This window comes from Notolepis coatsorum (genome assembly GCF_963971535.1).
Source record: "Notolepis coatsorum genome assembly, chromosome: 11".
Taxonomy (NCBI): Eukaryota; Metazoa; Chordata; class Actinopteri; order Aulopiformes; family Paralepididae; genus Notolepis; species Notolepis coatsorum.
In genome coordinates this window covers 51,285,157-51,304,825 of record NC_140175.1, presented here as the reverse complement: position 1 = coordinate 51,304,825, position 19,669 = coordinate 51,285,157, and the positions used below count along the sequence as shown (strand labels likewise).

The window sequence follows — 19,669 nt, the reverse complement described above, 5'->3', positions numbered from 1 at the left end:
TATATTGATGATGAAATACAGTTTGATAGCGATCTGTGCCAGATAATAAATTTCAACGGCACGTACTTCTGGAAGTTACTACACGTCATCTGATGTTGACCGGATGGCCGAGGGGGCGTTTATAATTCCGTGGGCAGCGTTATACCATTCATCTAATGTGGGTCAAATGTTCATCATAGCAGTTAGTATCGTACACATTGAAAAATAACGCTGAATATTACCGTATCTTCCTCGCGCCGTTGGGCGATGAGCGTGGAACAGACATTTTCCTATTATGGGATGTAGAAATATCCGGTCCATTTCCAGGTTGTATAATAGTATATACGTCCAAATCATGTTGTTTATCGAGTTATTGGCAACGGATCGCTATGTATTGTATCGAGCGCGAGTGCCGGGAGCTATAGAGAGTGCCCGGAAGTAATATGGGCGATCAGCACTTCACCCATATCACTTCCTGTTTGGCGATTGCGCCGATCGGCCACCAGATGGCGCTCTTGAACCGCTAGAGAGTTCAGTGGGGCATTTCGGTGGGTCTCAGGGCTGCGGGTGGAAAATATGATTCCGATCACAGATTTTTGAAATATTGATATGAAAGACGAGTTACGGCGTCTTCGGCAACTTGGGCATGGCTAGGAATGACGTCTTAACACGTCTTTCGGCACTCAAAGTGTTAACATAACACTAAAGTATCAAAACAGATAAAACATTCATAAAACCAGCATCAGTCTTCTTTGGCTCAGACTAGAGCCTGTACAAAAACGCAACCCTTCTTTCATATTATATAAGAGACACCTTTTAAGACAGTCATTGGAGGACATGTTCTGTTGTTTCTGGTTTTCTATGTGATGTTCAGACAGGTCTTTGTCCTGAGAGGGTTCTGTGGTAAGACCTAGTTTAAACTGGACAGTATGGTTGGGTTCTGTGGTAAGACCCAGGTTAAACTGGATAATATGGTTGGGTTCTGTGGCAAGACCCAGGTTAAACTGGATAATATGGTTGGGTTCTGTGGTAAGACCCAGGTTAAACTGGATAATATGGTTGGGTTCTGTGGCAAGACCCAGGTTAAACTGGATAATATGGTTGGGTTCTGTGGTAGGACCCAAGTTAACCTGGACAATATGGTTGGGTTCTGTGATATGACCCAGGTAAAATTGGACAATATGGTTGGGTTCTGTGGTAGGACCCAGGTTAACCTGGACAATATGGTTGGGTTCTGTGGTAGGACCCAGGTTAAATTGGACAATATGGTTGGGTTCTGTGGTAGGACCCAGGTTAACCTGGACAGTACTCACAATCACTTAGCATTAGCAGTGGCTGAATCGTTGATGTTTAGGTAGGAAGTATCAGGCATCCCAGTTTTACTCTCAGGCCAAAGAAAACACATGAAAATCACAAGGAATCATCCCTTAATGAAATTACAGATAAATAATCTGTTTCTAGTGGTTTCCTCTAAGAGAATAAGACAGTGGGGCTCTGGTACTGGGTCCTCACTGGTCCTAAGATGAATCCAGGACTGTCTCATTTGGTTCTGGTCTTTTGTCTTCACTGGAGGACTTGGTCCGGTTCTTGGTGGTCTAGTTCCACTTTAATTAGCTGAGCCTGGTCTGGTTTCTTCTCTACTTCCTGATGCTTGTGTCTGTCCTGGTCTAGCTCCTGGATTTGGTCCTGATGCAGCTCCTGGTCTTGATCCTGATGCAGCTCCTGGTCTTGATCACGATCCTGATTCAGCTCCTGGTCTTGATCCTGATGCAGCTCCTGGTCTTGATCACGATCCTGATTCAGCTCCTGGTCTTGATCCTGATGCAGCTCCTGGTCTTGTTCCTGATGCAGCTCCTGGTCTTGGTCCTGATTCAGCTCCTGGTCTTGGTCCTGATCCAGCTCCTGGTCTTGGTCCTGATCCAGTTCCTGGTCTTGGTCCTGATCCAGGTCCAGCTCCTGGTCTTGGTCCAGCTCCTGGTCCAGCTCCTGATCCAGCTCCTGGTCCTGATTCAGCTCTGGGTCTTGGTCCTGATCCAGCTCCTGGTCTTGGTCCTGATCCAGCTCCTGGTCCTGATTCAGCTCTGGGTCTTGGTCCTGATCCAGCTCCTGGTCTCCCACTAGAACCCTACTGTAGAGTTTCTGTTGCTCCTCTCTGAAGGTGTGTTTGACCTTGGCTCTCTTCAGTCCTCCGTCCCTAACAGAACAAGGGGTTCAAGAAAAGAAAAAACTATTTTGGTCTTGTGCTCATAGAATACATACTGTAGGGAAGGTAACCGAACACACTGGAAAGATACCGGTAACTGAATACATATGGAAGATAACCGGCCAGTTCAGTTGGTTAGAAATAGAAACATTTAGACATAATACCAGGGAGCTTCCTACAGTAAGCTCCTCACAGAATCTAGCCTAAAAGAGGGAACGTCTCATGCACATTGAGTCAATTGAAGCCAGTTTTTGTGTCCTAGAAACTAAAGCCGGAGCGGGAATGATTCAGCATACACATTCCTACTCTAGCCTCTGTAGGTACCGGCAGCAAACTTAAATTTCCTAGAAACTGAAGACAGAGCGGGAAGGATTTAGGTTGGGTAGGCTTAGTTTGGGCTTTAATTTTTCATCCTACATCCCCAGTCAAGCTCTACATCATAAACAGAGTGAAGACAGAAAGCAATAAACAGTAAACACACACCAAGTTACTGTGAGACGGTGTGGCTAGTGTGTCTGATAGAAACTCACCAGAGTAGATCCACTAGTCCTCCCTGGGTGGCGATGGCTGCTTTCACTCTGTTAGCAAACTGCACCGCATCCTCCCCAGGCTGGAACAGACAGCTTCATGTGTAAGAATAACACACAACTACAGTGGTTCTATATCAGGGTTCACACGCTTGCCTTGACCTTTTTTTCCATGCTACCTCCTGATTTTCCAGGTACCATATTAAGTGATGATCTATAGGCCCCTGAAGCTTTCCGCCCCAATCCGCGCCCCCTCCCCTCACACAACCCCCTAGGACACCTGACTACTTGATTTAAAAGATGTGCCAGTCAAGTTTACATTGTAAATGCTTAAGAGATGATGTCTTATTGATAATATCAATGCATGAAATAATGCAACAAGCTGTAGATGAAAAACAATTTATTGAACTGGAACTTTGAAACACATGAGCACTGGGATTGATATATGTTCTCTCTTCCACTCCTCTCCTATCTCATCCTGTCCTCTTCTCTCCACACCTCCCCTCTTGTGTCTGCTCCCATCTTCTCTTCCTACTCTTCTCAACTCCTCTCCACTCTTCTCCCTTTTCCTCTGTCATCCTCTACTCTCTTATCCTCCTCTTCTTCTCCTCTTTCATCTTCGCCCTCTTCTCTTCCTCCTGCCTCTTTCCTTCTGTACCCTCCTGGCTCCTGCCCCTTCCCTCTTCCTCCTCCTCTCTACAGTCTGAAGATCTGAAACAGAATGTTATTTTGAACATCTCCATAAGCTAAAATGGTGTTATATTTGTCTTTAGGAGGGTGACCAATAAATATTACAATCTTTCATACATCCATAAAGGCTATTGCGCATACATCATTGCTTTAACTTATTGACAGACTCTTGCAGCTCTTTCAGGGCTTTGTCTAGAGCTGCCACCTCTTCCTTTTTCTCAGCAACCCCTTTCCGATAGGCATTTGATTTTGACAGCAGTGTAAAATCGTGCTTCTTCTCTGCCAGGACTGCGCTAGTCATTACTTTTTGCCGCTTTGTTTTCACTTTCTGGATTTCCTGGCAGAGCTCCTTTCTTTTCTTCTCTTTGGTGGTTTGCTCTCTCAACTTCTTCTGGTCTTCCAAATACATCTCATATCTTGTCCTTGCTCCTCTGCAGTGTTGCTTGAGGTCTTTTGGAAGAGCTTCATCTGTGTGCCCAGCCATTGCATCGTGGACCAAGCGCATTGCTATTAGCGTCTTCTCCTGTAGGTTTTCAACAAGCATTATCCTTGTTAACAGAGTACCCCCCTTTCTACTGCAGCTTGTCCATGATACAGTGTGAAGAGACATTGCATGATGTTCCACAGTTCTGCATACTCTTCTTTGCCACTGAGATATCTTCCGAAGAATTCATCAAGTCTGCAGCTGTAAACAAATTCTTGGAACTCTGCTTTGTGGTTTGTGTTGACAGAGTGAGAATGCTTTATACTGGTTTCCATGATGCCAGGTACCCAGGTGGGGTATCTCCCAGGCCTTTCTGTGTGGAGTTTGCATGTTCTCCCCGTGCTCGCAAGGGTTTCCCCCCGATAAGATAAACCGAATGGAAAAACATGCACAACAACAGATCGCTAACGCTGTGGTGTCCTTGACGAAGACGGACAGGAGCACTTGGATTGGTCCCCGGGGCGCGGCTCACGTTGATGCCCTATCTGCTCCCGGCTGCCCATGGGGGGAAGGACGACGGGATGGGTTAGGCACAGAGACTCAATCGCATCGGCGACTGAGGAAAGACAATGCATGTGTGTGTGTGTATCCCGGTGTGTGTGTGCCGCTCCAATTGCATGTCCAGTTTGTTGCATACTGAATAAAGACCCCCCTAAAGAGGTCCTGCATTATAAAAAAAAATTATTACTGAGAAAGGACTTTGTCACACTCTGTGGCAGGGCACCATCCAGCATTGAGGAGAACCTGAAGGAGTTTCTTAAACATTGCTGTTGTACTTTCGGTTTCTGTCACAATCAGATATGCCGCACAGCTGGATACATGAGAGGACTTCTCTCCATAATGTTCTTGCAGGTCATTGCGAGTAAGGAGACACATTCTTTTTTGAACTCCACAATTTTCACTGGATTTTCCTGGAGCTTCTCAGATGCCTTCTGCAAAGCCTGCTTGGTTGAAAATCCTATGTCCAGGTGTTTGAGTTGGACATGGATTTGCTTCTCTTGGGGGTCCAGTTTAGTGAGCTGGAGAGGTGTCTTGATATTTGCAAGAGTCTTACGTAGAAGGGGTAGTATGCCTACTCTTAAGTGGTCCGCACACGGCGAGCGACCGACGTTGCCTGGCGATGCGATCGTCTGTCGCTCAACAACAATCGCTTGGCCCCCCACACCAGAGGCGACCGTTCAGCTATAATAAGCTACATGTGTCGATCTGTCTAGCTGGGGGTGTGGTTACTTGTTTCCCCCCGGAGGGAGATATCAGAGGATGGACCGGACGTTAGGTTGTCGTGAAGCGAGCATATTAGCAGGTAGCTGTGTTGTGCATTACGAGGGAATATTAACCTGTAAAACCCATATTGAGCTGGAATTAAACCACCATATACGAATACAACCTCTCCTCATTCTTCCTGACATTACTGCATGACTGATCGCTACAATACGTTCACTACCACCGATTGATTGGACAAGTAATGTTATGCACCTGCTGAGAGAGAATGTTTTTTCACGGAAGACGCAAACTGTCTGTTCTCAACCATAATTTCTTTGGACAAAAAATAAACCAGCCTGGACATTAAAATCTGTCAACACCCACAACTTCTTTTGTTACCCAAGTATAAAAACATCTAGTAGGTGCATCGTGGCGCATTGTTCATTTATTAGTTAATGACAAGCGGCCACTATAGCTTCTCCAACTAACATTATTTATTTAAATTGTTCCTGTCAATAATAATAATTGATAATTGAAACATAAGTAGCATGGCAATAATACGTAGGTTATTGATCAATGAATGTATTGATACATTAATGGTGTACAAATGATACACCAGTAGAACTTCTGTACTACTTCTACTGTAGAAGTCATGTTATTTCCTCATTGTTCTTGCTGTGTCGCCTGCCGTTGCCTCAAAAAATAGGATCGAGGCGATATTTAGCCAGGCGACCGTCACTTCAAAATCTCCTGCCGTGTGGGTTGTCTCATTCATAACAATGGAGGCGATATAATTCTGTCGGTCGCCTCGCTTAAGAAATCGGTCGCCTCAGAAAAATCGCCCGCCGTGTGCGAAGCACTTTACTTTTGTAAATCAAACTAATGAACCTAAAAGGGAAAACATAAGGCTGGTTCCCCTGTGGTTCCTCAGTACAGCAACCCAACTAGTAAGCTTAGCTTAACAGTATAGAATCAGTCTAGGCATGATCAATGATTTTTCAAAAATGTCTCACCCCAAATGTTCCTATTTAGTAGTAGCATTTCTTTTTAAGAAAAAAAATGAAAAATCACAAAATAGCTAAAAGTAGATATAAGAATGAATGTTACAAAATTGATCAAGACTAGACTATTCATGTCAACTATTATAGAAGTAATGTCACAGCCTAATGTGAAAATGTATTGGTAGTTAGCTAGCAATGCAAGCTAGCCAACACTAGCTAGTTAGTTAGCAATCTGAATGTTGGCTAGCAAGATTGCACTGCATGTGCTTCCTAACCATCATTAACAAATCCAAATTCAAAACAAACTCAAACTCAAGTTGCTAGCTAGTTAGCAAGATTGCACTGCTTACTAACTAACGTTGATAAACCCAGGTTTACCACAGTTAAAACACAGCTACTTACATTTGAGGATAAACTTGCATAAGAAGTTTCACTAGATGTCAAGGCTCCCGTGTTGGCTGGGAAATGCATGTATTTGACCCTTCTATTGAGATCGCGAGTAACGTTATTATTCCTGAAGTCCACCAATCCGAAACTATACTTTTAAAGTCCATATCACCAAGTTGCCTGCGTCAAATTCCAACATACCATATAGGATGCCAAGAGCATGCTCTACAACATGGGATCATCCATTTCTATCTACAGTAAAAGATGTTCACATGTAAAGTGTTTTTATAAACTCATCTTAATTCTGTGCTCAATAGTTTCATTTTATTACTATTTTACACATCATCCAATAAAAATGTCCAGAACAACTGTTTCTATTTCCATGTAAGTGTTCACTTTTGCTCAGTTTCCATGACTTTTCCATACCTGGAAAATGAAAACATTTATTCCATGTTTTCCAGGTACCGTGGGAACCCTATATACATGATACCAGATATATATTTCTATGTTAGAAGAGTTCTGACCTGTCTGTTCATGGTAGGGATGGGACTTTCTAGATGGGACTTTCATGGGTAGGAGGTACCAGACAGATATTTCTATATAGATACTAGATATATATTTCTATGTTAGAAGGGTTCTGGCCTGTCTGTCCATGGGTAGGAGATACCAGACAGATATTTATATATAGATTCCAGATAGATATTGCTATGTTAGAAGGGTTCTGGCCTGTCTGTTCATGGGTGAGAGATACCAGACAGATGTTTCTATATAGATAGATACCAGATATATATTGCTATGTTAGAAGGGTTCTGACCTGTCCTGACCATTATAATATCGAATATTCGCTAATCAGCTGATCGACAATAAATCAAAATGACACCATTCACCATCGTAGCCTATAATAACAGCATTGCATTGGCCTATCAACCGGCTTTAACCCATTCTCCGCCGATGACGTGTTAACACGTCATTCTCCGCCATGCGTAATCTGCCAATGACGCCGTAAGGCGTCTTTGAGATCAATATTTCATATTTTCGTCATGGTATTCACATTTCACCCATGGAGTCTTGGGTGATGCTGTCTGGGCCATCACAACTCTGCAACGCTTCAATACTGCCACCTGGTGGCCGATCGGCGAGTTGCCAAAACCGGAAGTGCCCAAACCGGAAGTGCCCGTCCCCTATTTTCGTCCGGCCACTCGTTATCGCTCCCGGGACTCAATCCAGACACCATGGATATCGATCCGTTGCCATAACTCAATAAACAACATGATTTGAACGTATATTAGTATTATACAAACCGGAACTGGATCACCTCGATCAACATCACATAACTGGGATCTGTTTGCGCCAGTGTGATCGCCCAACGGTAAGAGGAGGCTGACGTTACTTTCAGCGTTTTTGTTTATTATTATCCATACAAACTGCTCTGATCTATATATCACCCATACTACATAAATGATTTAACGTCGGCCACGGAATTATAAACGACCCCCCCCCCCTCCGTTCACCCGCAGATGATAAGTCATAACGTCTAGGACCATGTCTTCTATCCGGCATCAACATGGACGGTCGCATTTTACCCAGCTCCCGTAACCAACGCAACAGATCAACAACAAAAAAGTATTTTGCGCATTTTCTACTTTCCCTCCTGTGGATTATGGACTTGTACCTGAATTCACAACTCAAGCAACAACTCCAGACAGAAGAGGAGGGTAGCGAAAACGCAAATCAGCAGTCCCATTGCGACTTCTACTTGTTAACGGGCATGGAGAGGAAACATCCAGCCTTCGGAGCCACGACTATCCACACAGTACTTACTGCGAATCCGGAACGAAAGAAATTACCCCCGACAGGCAAGTGTAATAAGAGATCAATGTTTTTATTATATCTGCTCATGTCGGGTGACATACATCAGAACCCTGGTCCCGTAATGACATGGAACCAGAGACTACAGTTAGATCTGCTGACCCAAGAAGCGGCAGCCAGCGTCGCCAGCACAACAGATCAACTGCTACCCACACAGACGGCGGCTAACGACATGATCAACGGCAACATTCCTCCTCTACCACCTCTGCAAAAGAACCCACGATAGGCCACAGCGAGAGGGAAGGAACCAGGGTTCACAACCGAGGCGCCCAGCACGTCGCGGGGACAAAACAGCGAGGCATCGCTCCTCACACCGGCGCCGGAGATCAACAGCATCCACGCAATTGACGCTTCAGCCAGCAGTTGCACCAGCCGACCAGCAAGCGGCGACATACCCTCACCGAAGCCCCAGCAGACTTGGAGAGCGGCGCGGTACATCAACATCAAGTTCACCAAGGACCCGACGGTTAGCTCGGCTGGCCCCGCCATGCCAGCTACTCAGCTAGTCTACCCGGGCCGGGGCCAGGACAAAAGGCACCCCCCCTCCCCCACAACGGAGTACTAACAGACACATCTGTAAACAACCAGCCCCCCCCCCCCACATCGCGGGCTTTCACACAGAGGAATACAGACTCCAGCAAAGGACAAAGGATCACCCCCTCCCCCCCTCCCCACTCACGGCACAAACAGCAACAACCCCCCCCCTCCCCCCACCACAGGACAGGACACAAATGAACAGAGTTACCTCAAGTGTGACGACATCAATCTGATTACCAGCAAAAATGGACTTCACATATTCCATCTTAATACAAATAGCCTGAGACCTAAACTGGCTGAAATCAAACAGTTGTTTTTAAACGGTAAGGCTAACATATTGTGTTTCACAGAAACAAAATTAGACTCATCTGTACAGGATCCAGAGATTGAAATTGAAAACTACTCAATAGTCAGGAGAGATAGAAATCAGTATGGAGGTGGCGTCTGTGTGTATATACACAAGGATACCAAATACATCAACCGTACTGACCTTAACCCATGATGAAATTGAAACTGTTTGGATTGAAATCTTATTAGACAGGGCGAAACCAGTACTAGTCTATAGACCTAATCTATAGACCACCAGAACAGAGTGGCTTTTATGACACACTTGATGGGTGTTTAGCTGGGGTGGAGGGGGTAGAAAAAATTCTTATTGGGGACTGGAACACGGATATGCTGCGTAAAGCAGCACCCGTCTTCAAGGCCTTCAGTAGATTTTCTGATCTGCATGGTTTCAGCCAGCTAATCACCCAACCCACAAGGGTATGTGATTCGACACAAACCACCATTGACCTCATTTTGACCTCTGACAAGTCAATGATCTCCAATAAAGGGGTGATACCATGCGGGTTAAGTGATCATTATATGATTTTCTGTACCCGCAAAAAGCTAAAACAGAAGGCCGGCTGTCACAAAACAGTCACATCTAGAGACCTCAAAACTTACTCTAGAGAGGCCTTTAACCTAGAACTGGGGAGCTTGGACTGGTCAGATGAACTCAGTGGTACACAGGTTGAAGAAACATGGCTTGGATTCAAAACCAAATTCACAGCAATACTCAACAACATGGCACCCATAAGAACCACCAGGGTTAAAAATCGCGCTGAGCCATGTATGCACACTGAAATACTGGTCGCTATGAAAACCAGAGACAAAAAATGCTCTGAACTTCATAAAAGTCAGACAAAGCTTTCCAAAAGCTCAAACAGTGAACTCCAAGCCCACGTGGTTGAACAAAAAATTCAAAGAAACAGACTAAGAAATTACGTAAACACCATGATCAGAACCGCAAAAAGAAATTTCATCAACGACAAAACTGAGGAAAACAAAAACAAACGCTGCAAACTTTTTTTTTTTTTTTTTACAAATATTCGATTGTAAAAAAATTAAATCGATCTTAATAACAGAATGACTATTCGAATTTTCGGTCCCATCCCTAGTTCATGGGTGGGAGATACCAGACAGATATTTCTATGCATACCAGATAGATATTGCTATGTTAGAAGGGTTCTGACCTGTCTGTTCATGGGTGGGAGGTACCACACAGAGCAGACGATGGCCCAGGAGCTCATCATTCTGAGCAGGTAGTTGACCATCCCAAACTTACTGCTGTTCCAGAAGGCATCTCCAAACCGAAGGTCGTACTGCAACACAGACAACATAACTGACAGATTAATCAATAAGAAAATAACCATTAGTTGCAGCCCTAATCTTAACAGACAAGATAGAAAAACATATAAAAATGACAAAGTTAGTTAGCTTCAAACCAACGCAATGTCAATGAGCTCCTGTCTGTACAAGGTGACAGAGGCTCACTGAAATGTACTCTACAGTGCACACAGTAAATTTCAGTGAGCCTCAGTCAGCTCGACTTTACATTGGTTTGTGGCTACCTATCCGGAGCTAGTATGAGAAACAGCATGGGTTGTGCTGAGAAAGGACTCTACTGATCAACATTACCATCATCATAAAATAATAAAGGAACTATCCCTTTAAGTTGTAGTGGTGGTCAGCCCAATATAATCAAATATTTAAAAAATGAAAATTGTGCTTTGGGCGCCAGACAGGCTAAACCTGTCAACAAATGAAATACGGTAAGCAAAATAAAGCTTACTATCCAAGACCGGTTAACTCCAGTAACCTCCACTACAGAAGATGAGCTTGTGATAAGGGTTTGAATAAGAGGCAGGCAAACAGTATTTTGTGAAATGATATATGCTGTATTCAATAACACACAAAAACAAGTGCCAACCAGATACATAGAACAAGTCAAAATGGCAATAAGTAAAACAACAGTCCAGATTCTGTGTGCTCAGTGAGTGCGTGTGTGGGGGGTGGCAGGCTGGGGTAGGCTGAAGTGGTGGCTGAGGAGAGCTTGGAGATTTGTAGGGGAAGCTGGGAGAACAGGGACACTGGAGATCTTGAGTAATTTAAAACAAGGTGGTCAAGTCCGGGATAGTTGGGGGTTTGAAGAGACAGTTCATGGAAGGAGTTAACTTGCCATCACTGGTGTCCTCTCACAAAAAGATATAATGAAAATGAAGCGCCACCTGGGCTTCAGCCACCACAGTGTGCAATGGCTTGCTAGCTGAACTAGTCGGATTCTCCACACACTGGCTTGCTAGCTGAACTAGTTGGATTCTCCACACACTGGCTTGCTAGCTGAACTAGTCGGATTCTCCACACACTGGCTTGCTAGCTGAACTAGTCGGATTCTCCACACACTGGCTTGCTAGCTGAACTAGTCGGATTCTCCACACACTGGCTTGCTAGCTGAACTAGTTGGATTCTCCACACAGAGAATCAGTAGAGTATGTGGTGTGTATGTAGTTCCTACCTTTATAGCCACTGGGTAGAGACAGTACCTGTGATGTGTATGTAGCTCCTACCTTTATAGCCACTGGGTAGACAGTACAGCCGATCTCAAAGCTTCCCTTCTTAAACATCATGACTGATGTGTTATTGATGCAGGTTCCTAAAGAAAAACAGTAGCTGTGTCAACTATTCAATTCAACTGTTGTAGCCTTAAACTAGGATTGTAAGATGTGACAACATGCAGCTGCTGGACATACATACTAACTAGGGATGGGTACCGAACCGAATTAACTCATTCAGCGGCGTCCACACATATATACATGTTTGTCCGCCAATCGAATAACGCCAACCACGTATACGTTATTGGATTGTTTTTTCTTTTATTTGCTATTTCCATTCATAAATCATCCAGGAAGGCTGTGTGACCATATGGAATGACTCTGAGATTGCAAAAGTACAATACCGCCACCTGGTGGTATGCGGCCGATGTTGCACTCCCTTTGTGACTCTGTGTATGTGGCTGTGTATCATTGAAATTCATCCGGGCGCAGTTTTCGAGTAGCCTGGACCGAGGGGTCTCCCCCCGATCGCATTGAATCGCTTTCGGGACGCCCGATTCATTATGCTGTGGGGGGTTATGTCGTGGCCCAAATGGACATACGATCTAGCAGATGGCAATCAAATAATTGGAATATTCTTTTTGGAATCTCATCGGCCACAGGTAAGAGCAATTTAACGTCAATTTCAGCTTGGTTGAGCATTGTTTTCATAGCCATCGCCCTGATCAGCATATGTTGTTGTACTAACGAATTCCGTTATTGATAGGGGTGCACTGATGTATCGGTCGGGTATCGGTATCGGCCGATAAGTGCCTTGTTGACTGCAATCGGCCTATCGGCCGATAAGCTCGAATGTGCCGATGGCAGTAGCCGATAAATATCAATCAATTTGTGTCGCGTCAAAAGGCAAAAAAAAGTTCAGTCGCGTCGCGACCTGCACAACGGGCCCCCGGCCCACACACACACAAGCTACTGCTTCAAAGTTACTACTTATGATTAACAAATGCATTCGTTTTGTGGCATTAACGTTATATAGTTAGTGTTACACGTTCAATAACATCAGCATATTATTTACCCGAACGTAGCAAGCATTACTCGTTCATACTAGCTCAGTTCTCCGTTGCTCATAGAGCCCTGAGTTTTACCCATTCTGCAATCTGTTAATAAAGTTTTCAATCAGACACATGTATAGAAAGGCTTTGTTTTATTATAACATTCGTTGCAGTAAAATCATTATGCCTCGTTTAGTCATCCTGCGGAGCTAAAAGCTAAACGTCGGCCGCGCCGCTGCAGGGATCTAACGTTGTTGTTGTTGTAGACGAGCTCAGCTCTCGTCAAAATCAATGGCGGACAAAAGCGGAAGTAAAAAATGTATACGCGCTTGCCGATTGGTGGTAACAGCAGAGGCGGGTGCAAGAGGTGTGTGACGTAATTGGCAGAATCGACTGTCAATCAAAATTTCATTGGTTGAGAGCTCTGGTTGAGACAATAGTATCCAGCTGCAGCCCGGTAGACCATACTGGGAGAACTAGTACCTAGCTGCAGCCCGGCAGACCATACTGGGAGAGAGATAGTGCTATTTCTTGATGTTTACTTTTTTTAAGTAAGTAAAGAGGCCTATGTTCATATCGGTGAGCACAATTTGTAACACAAATATACAGTAGTTTCATAAAAAATATATATATATATTACAATTTTTTTTAAATAGTAAAAAAAAAAAAAAAAAAAAAATTAAACAAACATTTTTTGCCACAAATATCGGTATCGGCCGATTGTGTTAGTTGAACAATCGGTATCGGTATCGGTGGCAAATTTTCATATCGGTGTATCCCTAGTTATTGACAATCAATTAATCAGAAATGACCCCCCCCCCTTTCATGCATGCATGATGGAACATAATATACGATCATATGCATTTAAATGTTTTATTGTAGCGTGTATATGGACGAAATGCCAATGGATTAAGTATAATATGCGTCTCTGCCTAATACTAGCCTCCCAGGAATTACCCTGGGCCTAAACCGCTCTAAAACCATACTTATATTCACCACGGTATAAAACGGAATGTATGGATGGAAAAAATATTCCTTTTTCACATCTTGAACGATAGATACTCGATGTCAAATGGGCCATAGTATTGCATCCATAGCTATAATATTTAAATAGTTATAGCCCTGCAAACAAGGTGAGCGACTCCCATTGTTTACAGCGGTGGTGGTAGCTACTACAGGATGAGGCTAATCCCCGACACTGAATGAGTTAAGGGTACAGCCCGAATCATAATAATAAATAAATTATTTGAAGTTTGGATATTTTTTTTCCAACTGAGTTAGGTAGGTAGATAACATCTTTAGAGACTAAAGTACAGAAAAAAGGTACCGTTGGGTACCGGTATCGGTTCAAATGTGAAAGGTACCCAACCCTAATACTAACCCTCTGGAAACATAAGGATAGGCTGTTTGGTTTTGTCAGCTACGTGATCACTGAGTCTGCAATGAGAAGAGCAGAGAGAAAACGAATTAAAATAGTTGTGCTCCTGCACTTTAACCTTTTAAGCTCCTTCAACCCCATAAAGGGTATCAGTAATGTAATCAGTAGAGCACTTCGTCAATGCTCAACACCTCGACAAACATACCTTGACTGAGAAATCACAAAGAATAAAAAAACATTTGGGAAACTAATGTAAAAGTTCTCTAAGGGCTTGTGTCCACAGCGGACGTTTTATGAGTTGTCAGCTCCTTTCTGTCATTCATTTCTATGCTACAGACATGACAGGCGCGCGCTCCTCGCTCCTCGCGTTTTAGCGCTCTCGGCGGCAGCGTTTTTTGGGCGGAGAGCTCCCAGCACATAAAGTTGAAACTAGTTCAACTTTTGGAGAGGAGCGCGGCTCATCAAGGTAACTTTTTCCGACCGACCAATCAACATCGAGGAAGTGGCGGAGCCGTGGCAGTTGCGAGACTCAGGAAAACGCTCAGTGCTTTTCAAAGCGGTCCGCCTTGAAAAAAATTTCCGCTATGGACACAAGCCCTAAAAGGTTATTTATTTCTCATTTATTTTTACTTTTACAGACATTTAATTATGACCTTGTGTTTAGGCTTGCCTAGTACAGCTGGACCCAGCTTTTTTATGGGCAGAATTAAGAATCAAACCAGTGATGGCATCAGATATAAAGTGGAGTTGCTCCATTGACAATGAATTAGAGACTTTTTTTTTTAGATTTTGTGGACCTGCTGAATGTTTGAGTTATTATATCCAAAGGGGCTTTATTCTACACAGTGTTCCAAGTTCTGAAACAGAAAATGTACCCATACACTCCTCTGGATGACGTCTGTGTCATCCTCCCAACCCCTTCCCAATCCACTGTCTATGGAGCAGCTTCAGTACTTTGTACCTAATAATAAAGGATCACTGAAATCATTCCTCCTTGACAGTAATGATTCACTGTCACAACATTACAATGTACAGTATCCACCATGTTAATGATTCACTGTCACAACATTACAATGTACAGTATCCACCATGTTAATGATTCACTGTCACAACATTACAATGTACAGTATACTATCCACCATGTTAATGATTCACTGTCACAACAGTACAATGTAGAGTATCCACCATGTTAGCAGACAGTAGATGTTTGATTGATTTACTATGTGCTTAGGAATGTTTCAAACTGGCACTAGTGCAAGAGAGACAAATTACTCTAGTTGTCTCTACAGGAAGGAAATGATCAGGATACATTACTTATGAAATATGGATAAAGATTCTATAAATATTTCACACCAGTCCTCATAAACTGTTGACTTGCGTACAGCAGTCATTAAAACACCTTTCCTCCTGTAGCAGGATGAAAACTGGTACACTGGGTGAATTGTTAGCATACCTGGACCTCAAACGAGTAACCGCTTCCATTAACACAAAAAAAGAAACTAAACTACAGACTGCAGTGTTACCTTTTGGCCACCAGGTGTCTGTCTTTGACTTCAGATCTCTCAAACCAGATGTGAGGAGAGGACTTGACCATGGCTCTCTGGAACATGCCCATCAGGCCTCCATGCACCTGGCCCACCTGACACAGGAACCGCACGGGGAACTTCTAATCAGTTCTAATCACAAGGTTCAAGGGACACATGAAGAACATTCTCTCACTGCCTACACACCCGTGGTTCTCTATCTGTTCCTGTTAAGGACACCAATTCAGATTCCCATTAGGCTACAGGCCCCCAGTTGAGAAGATTTATGTTGCAAGATATGATTTAGTAGTTGAGGAGACACCAGTGTATGAAGTGAAACCTATGATTCACATACTGTAGTCACTCATTATATTTTCGTATCAGGGGAATATCTAGTGAGTGAATAGTGAAATGAACCCCTGGAACCTCCTCAAGGGCCTCAGCGGGTCCCCGGTCCTCATGTTGCGAACGCCTGGCTTACACCAACAGTAAGTAATGTTCTATCATAATACCATTACTGAACAATATAGGTTTCTGTTTTATTTTGTATTTTATTTTTTTATTATTTTTTAAACAAACATATAAACAAACATGACAACACACGATAAGATATACAGGTTTCTGTTTTATGATAATATAGTTAATGAACAATATAGGCTGTTGTTGTAAGTTATTGTTAATTTTTCTAACATCCTAAAAGCTGAAGTCGCTTAACTTTAAACATGCGTTAGGTTTCAGAAGATACTAGTTCAGCCTGGTACCAGCCCAACATCTGACACCAGTACTGGTATTGACACATCCTTACTCAGTTTAGATCAGGCATCTATCAAAACCTTTACACTAGATAGACAGACAGACAGACAGACAGACAGACAGACAGACAGACAGACAGACAGACAGACAGACAGAACACTGCATAGCGTCCATACCATGGAGTAGCATCCGTCATTGGCCAGGATGATGACATCGATAGGAGTCGTGTGGTTGGCCACACAGATGCCTCCATTCTTTGGTTTGTTCTCTCTGGTAACAGACAGAAAGACTGAATAAGACCCAGACAGACAGACAGACAGACAGACAGACAGACAGACAGACAGACAGACTGAATAAGACCCAGACAGACAGACAGACAGACTGACTGAATAAGACCCAGACAGACGGACTGAATAAGTTGAATAAACCAATGAGTACAGAAATCTCTCAGTATTGATTCATAGAGAATGTAGAATGCCCCCTTTTCTTGGAGGTTGGATGTGTAAAACTAAATTATATATGAGAGATATCAACACAAATGTAATACGTTTGTGTTTTATTATTGGATATGTAAGTTAGGCATTTTCTGTCAAAAGTGGTCACTAATGTTTATAGGCAGCCATGTTGGAAGAAATAGAACTTTACTGGAAAGCCAAACCTCTATACCAGATTTATTTGATTAGTTTGCCTTGTCACAATGCATCAAGATGTATAGTTTTTCACAAACCAATGCTACCAACACTTAGAGCTACTCGATTATGGCAAAAATCATAATAAACAATTATTTTGATTGAAATCGATATCACAATTATTAAACACGATTACTCATTGATGTGAGACCTTAATGACGACGACTGCATTTGTTTTACCTTTCTTCTCGACCAAAGGCTGCCTTTCAGTCATCTTCTACAAGTTACCAAAGATGTTTCAAAATAACTGGAGAAACTGTTTGGACTTGTGAGGAGGGGCTGAGCGCACCACTGTGAAGGAAGGGTGTGCTGCATTTACAACACAAGACAAAATGAGAGCAACATGGCACAATACTTATTTTATCTTGATTATCTTGTTTTCAGGATCGCGGGAAGCCCTAATTAAAATGTTTACTTGATTAATCGCCCAGCTGTCCTGTAGGGAAAATGAACGTTGTCCCAATAAGATGAGATAAGATAAGATATTCCTTTATTGATCCCCTTGGGGAAATGTGGGCATCATAGTAGCATGGGGGAGGGGATGTACAGGTATGGGCATGGCAATAGAAGAATACAGTAAATATGGCCAGCGGTTCTCAAACTACGGGTTGCAACCCAAAGTGGGGTCGCGGGTAGGTGACATAGTGCATTCATTGGCAAAAAAAAATTATTTCAAGAGAAAAACCGACCCAACTCAGATTGAGTTTTCCACCTGGCAGCGGTCTGTATTTGCCATGTATCGCCCCTACATCAACGGAGGCCGACACACAGTATTCCAATACACATCTCACTACATCCTGCGCATGTAATCACGGAGAAAGAAAAAAACTATTTTGGAGCAGAGAAAACTGTGCTGAAAACTGTCAAGGAAAAAGGACTACATGCTTCGTTTATTATTATTATTATCTAGCCGACATATTTGACAGAAATAAAAATTATTTGAAGCCCATCATCTGTAGCCACATAGAAGGGCTCATTGAACAATTTCGGAACTATTTTCCGTAACAATTTGGACAACTTGATCCAAGATCCGTTCATTACGCATGACGTAACAGGCTGTCAGACATAGACACTGCAGAAGGCGCTCATTGATCTTTCGTGTGACGAGCTACTGAAAGTCAAGCTCACTGGACAGGCCCTCGCAAAGTTCAGGATATTAGTCCGGAACGAGTACCCAGTGTTGTGTAATGCTGCGCTGAGAAAGCTTGCCACGTATCATGGAACTGTTAAAATGTACAAGCACACCCTTCCCATTAAGTCTTGTTTTTTTATATTCTTGAAAAGCGCATTTATTATTATTTTCTTTTTTTTATGTCTGGCAACATATTTTGGCTAAATATGCCTTGTTTTATAAATGTGTATATAGAAACAATTCTGTTGCTTTTGTTGATAATATTCATTAATTTCATTGATAACATAGTGCTGTAATTTCATTTTCTAATAAATATGCATGATCAAGTTCAACGTGTGCTTTTATTTTGATATTCCTTATTTCCACATTGAAATTACGCGATACATTACACCACTTTGATTGCCCAACCCGAGTTTTCTCGGGTTTACCCCCCCGCAGGTTGAATGCCCATCACGAGAATATTAGTTTTTTTTTTTTTTTCGTTTTTTTTTATTAGCGATCTGAATTCATATTTCATCAACCGAGTCTACCGTTGGAAATTCAGCCACCCCAGGCGCTCAGATGTGAAAAAAGCGCCCCCTATCGTCTCCCAGATGGTAATTCACCCTTTTGGATTGAACTCAATGAAAATGAATGAGAAAATAAAAACCCGGACTCCACATTTTACTTCTCACTCATGCAACCGGCGTCGATCAGCTTCACTCTGGAGCCTCAGAGCAGCGGGGATTATGTGTTTTTACAGTATACGCGGTGGATCAATAAAAGGATTGATTTTTTCGAATGGTGATCAGGAATTGGAATAATCCATTTGGATACCATCTGATCTCAGGTAAGGAATCTATGTTACCAGTCTTAGGATAATCAGACCCGTTTTCACAGAGATATAAGCTTTTATGTGATTATGTGATATGGCTGTTTGACTGTGCGAGCGGTCAGGAACTAGGATAATCGATTTTCAGCTCGCGGCACGAGCGTGCATGCGTACACATATACTATCGATAATCTAGCGTTTATTTGAAAACAATTCATGAATAGGCCGAAAAATGACAACGTTCTAGAATATTCCAGTAAAGGGCGATTATCATGGAATGTCTTCTTTTTTCCGTGAAAACGAGTGCTTTTCAAAATGCTAGAAAACGGAAATGAACCGATAAAAAAACAATCTGCTACGACAATGTTGACTGGGAAATTAGTCTTTGATAAGCGACGGGCAGATTAGACACATAGCCATAATTTAAAACATAGATTAGGCGATATTAACGTTAACATTGAAGTGGTGCTGGGCATTCAAGGGGGTAAAAGGGAATTAAGCTTGGGCTCTGAAAGTGTTGTGTGGGGTCGCCAAAAATAAAATGGGGTTGTGGTATAAAAAAGTTTGAGAACCCC

General features: G+C 42.8%; 1 protein-coding gene across 1 annotated transcript in view; it reads right to left on the bottom strand.

The window, feature by feature from the left end:
• Positions 1-1,542: 1,542 nt before the first annotated feature.
• Positions 1,543-19,669, bottom strand: part of LOC311237118 (glycerol-3-phosphate acyltransferase 4-like) — a gene marked incomplete at both ends in the record, with an annotated part of 40,617 nt that continues 22,490 nt past the window's right edge. Inside the window, 7 exons of the mRNA XM_084324924.1 lie at positions 1,543-2,173; positions 2,713-2,792; positions 10,398-10,526; positions 11,772-11,857; positions 14,190-14,245; positions 15,710-15,825; positions 16,639-16,732. Coding sequence (XP_084181050.1) covers positions 1,543-2,173; positions 2,713-2,792; positions 10,398-10,526; positions 11,772-11,857; positions 14,190-14,245; positions 15,710-15,825; positions 16,639-16,732 — 1,192 coding nt within the window. The remainder of the gene's footprint in view (positions 2,174-2,712; positions 2,793-10,397; positions 10,527-11,771; positions 11,858-14,189; positions 14,246-15,709; positions 15,826-16,638; positions 16,733-19,669) is intronic.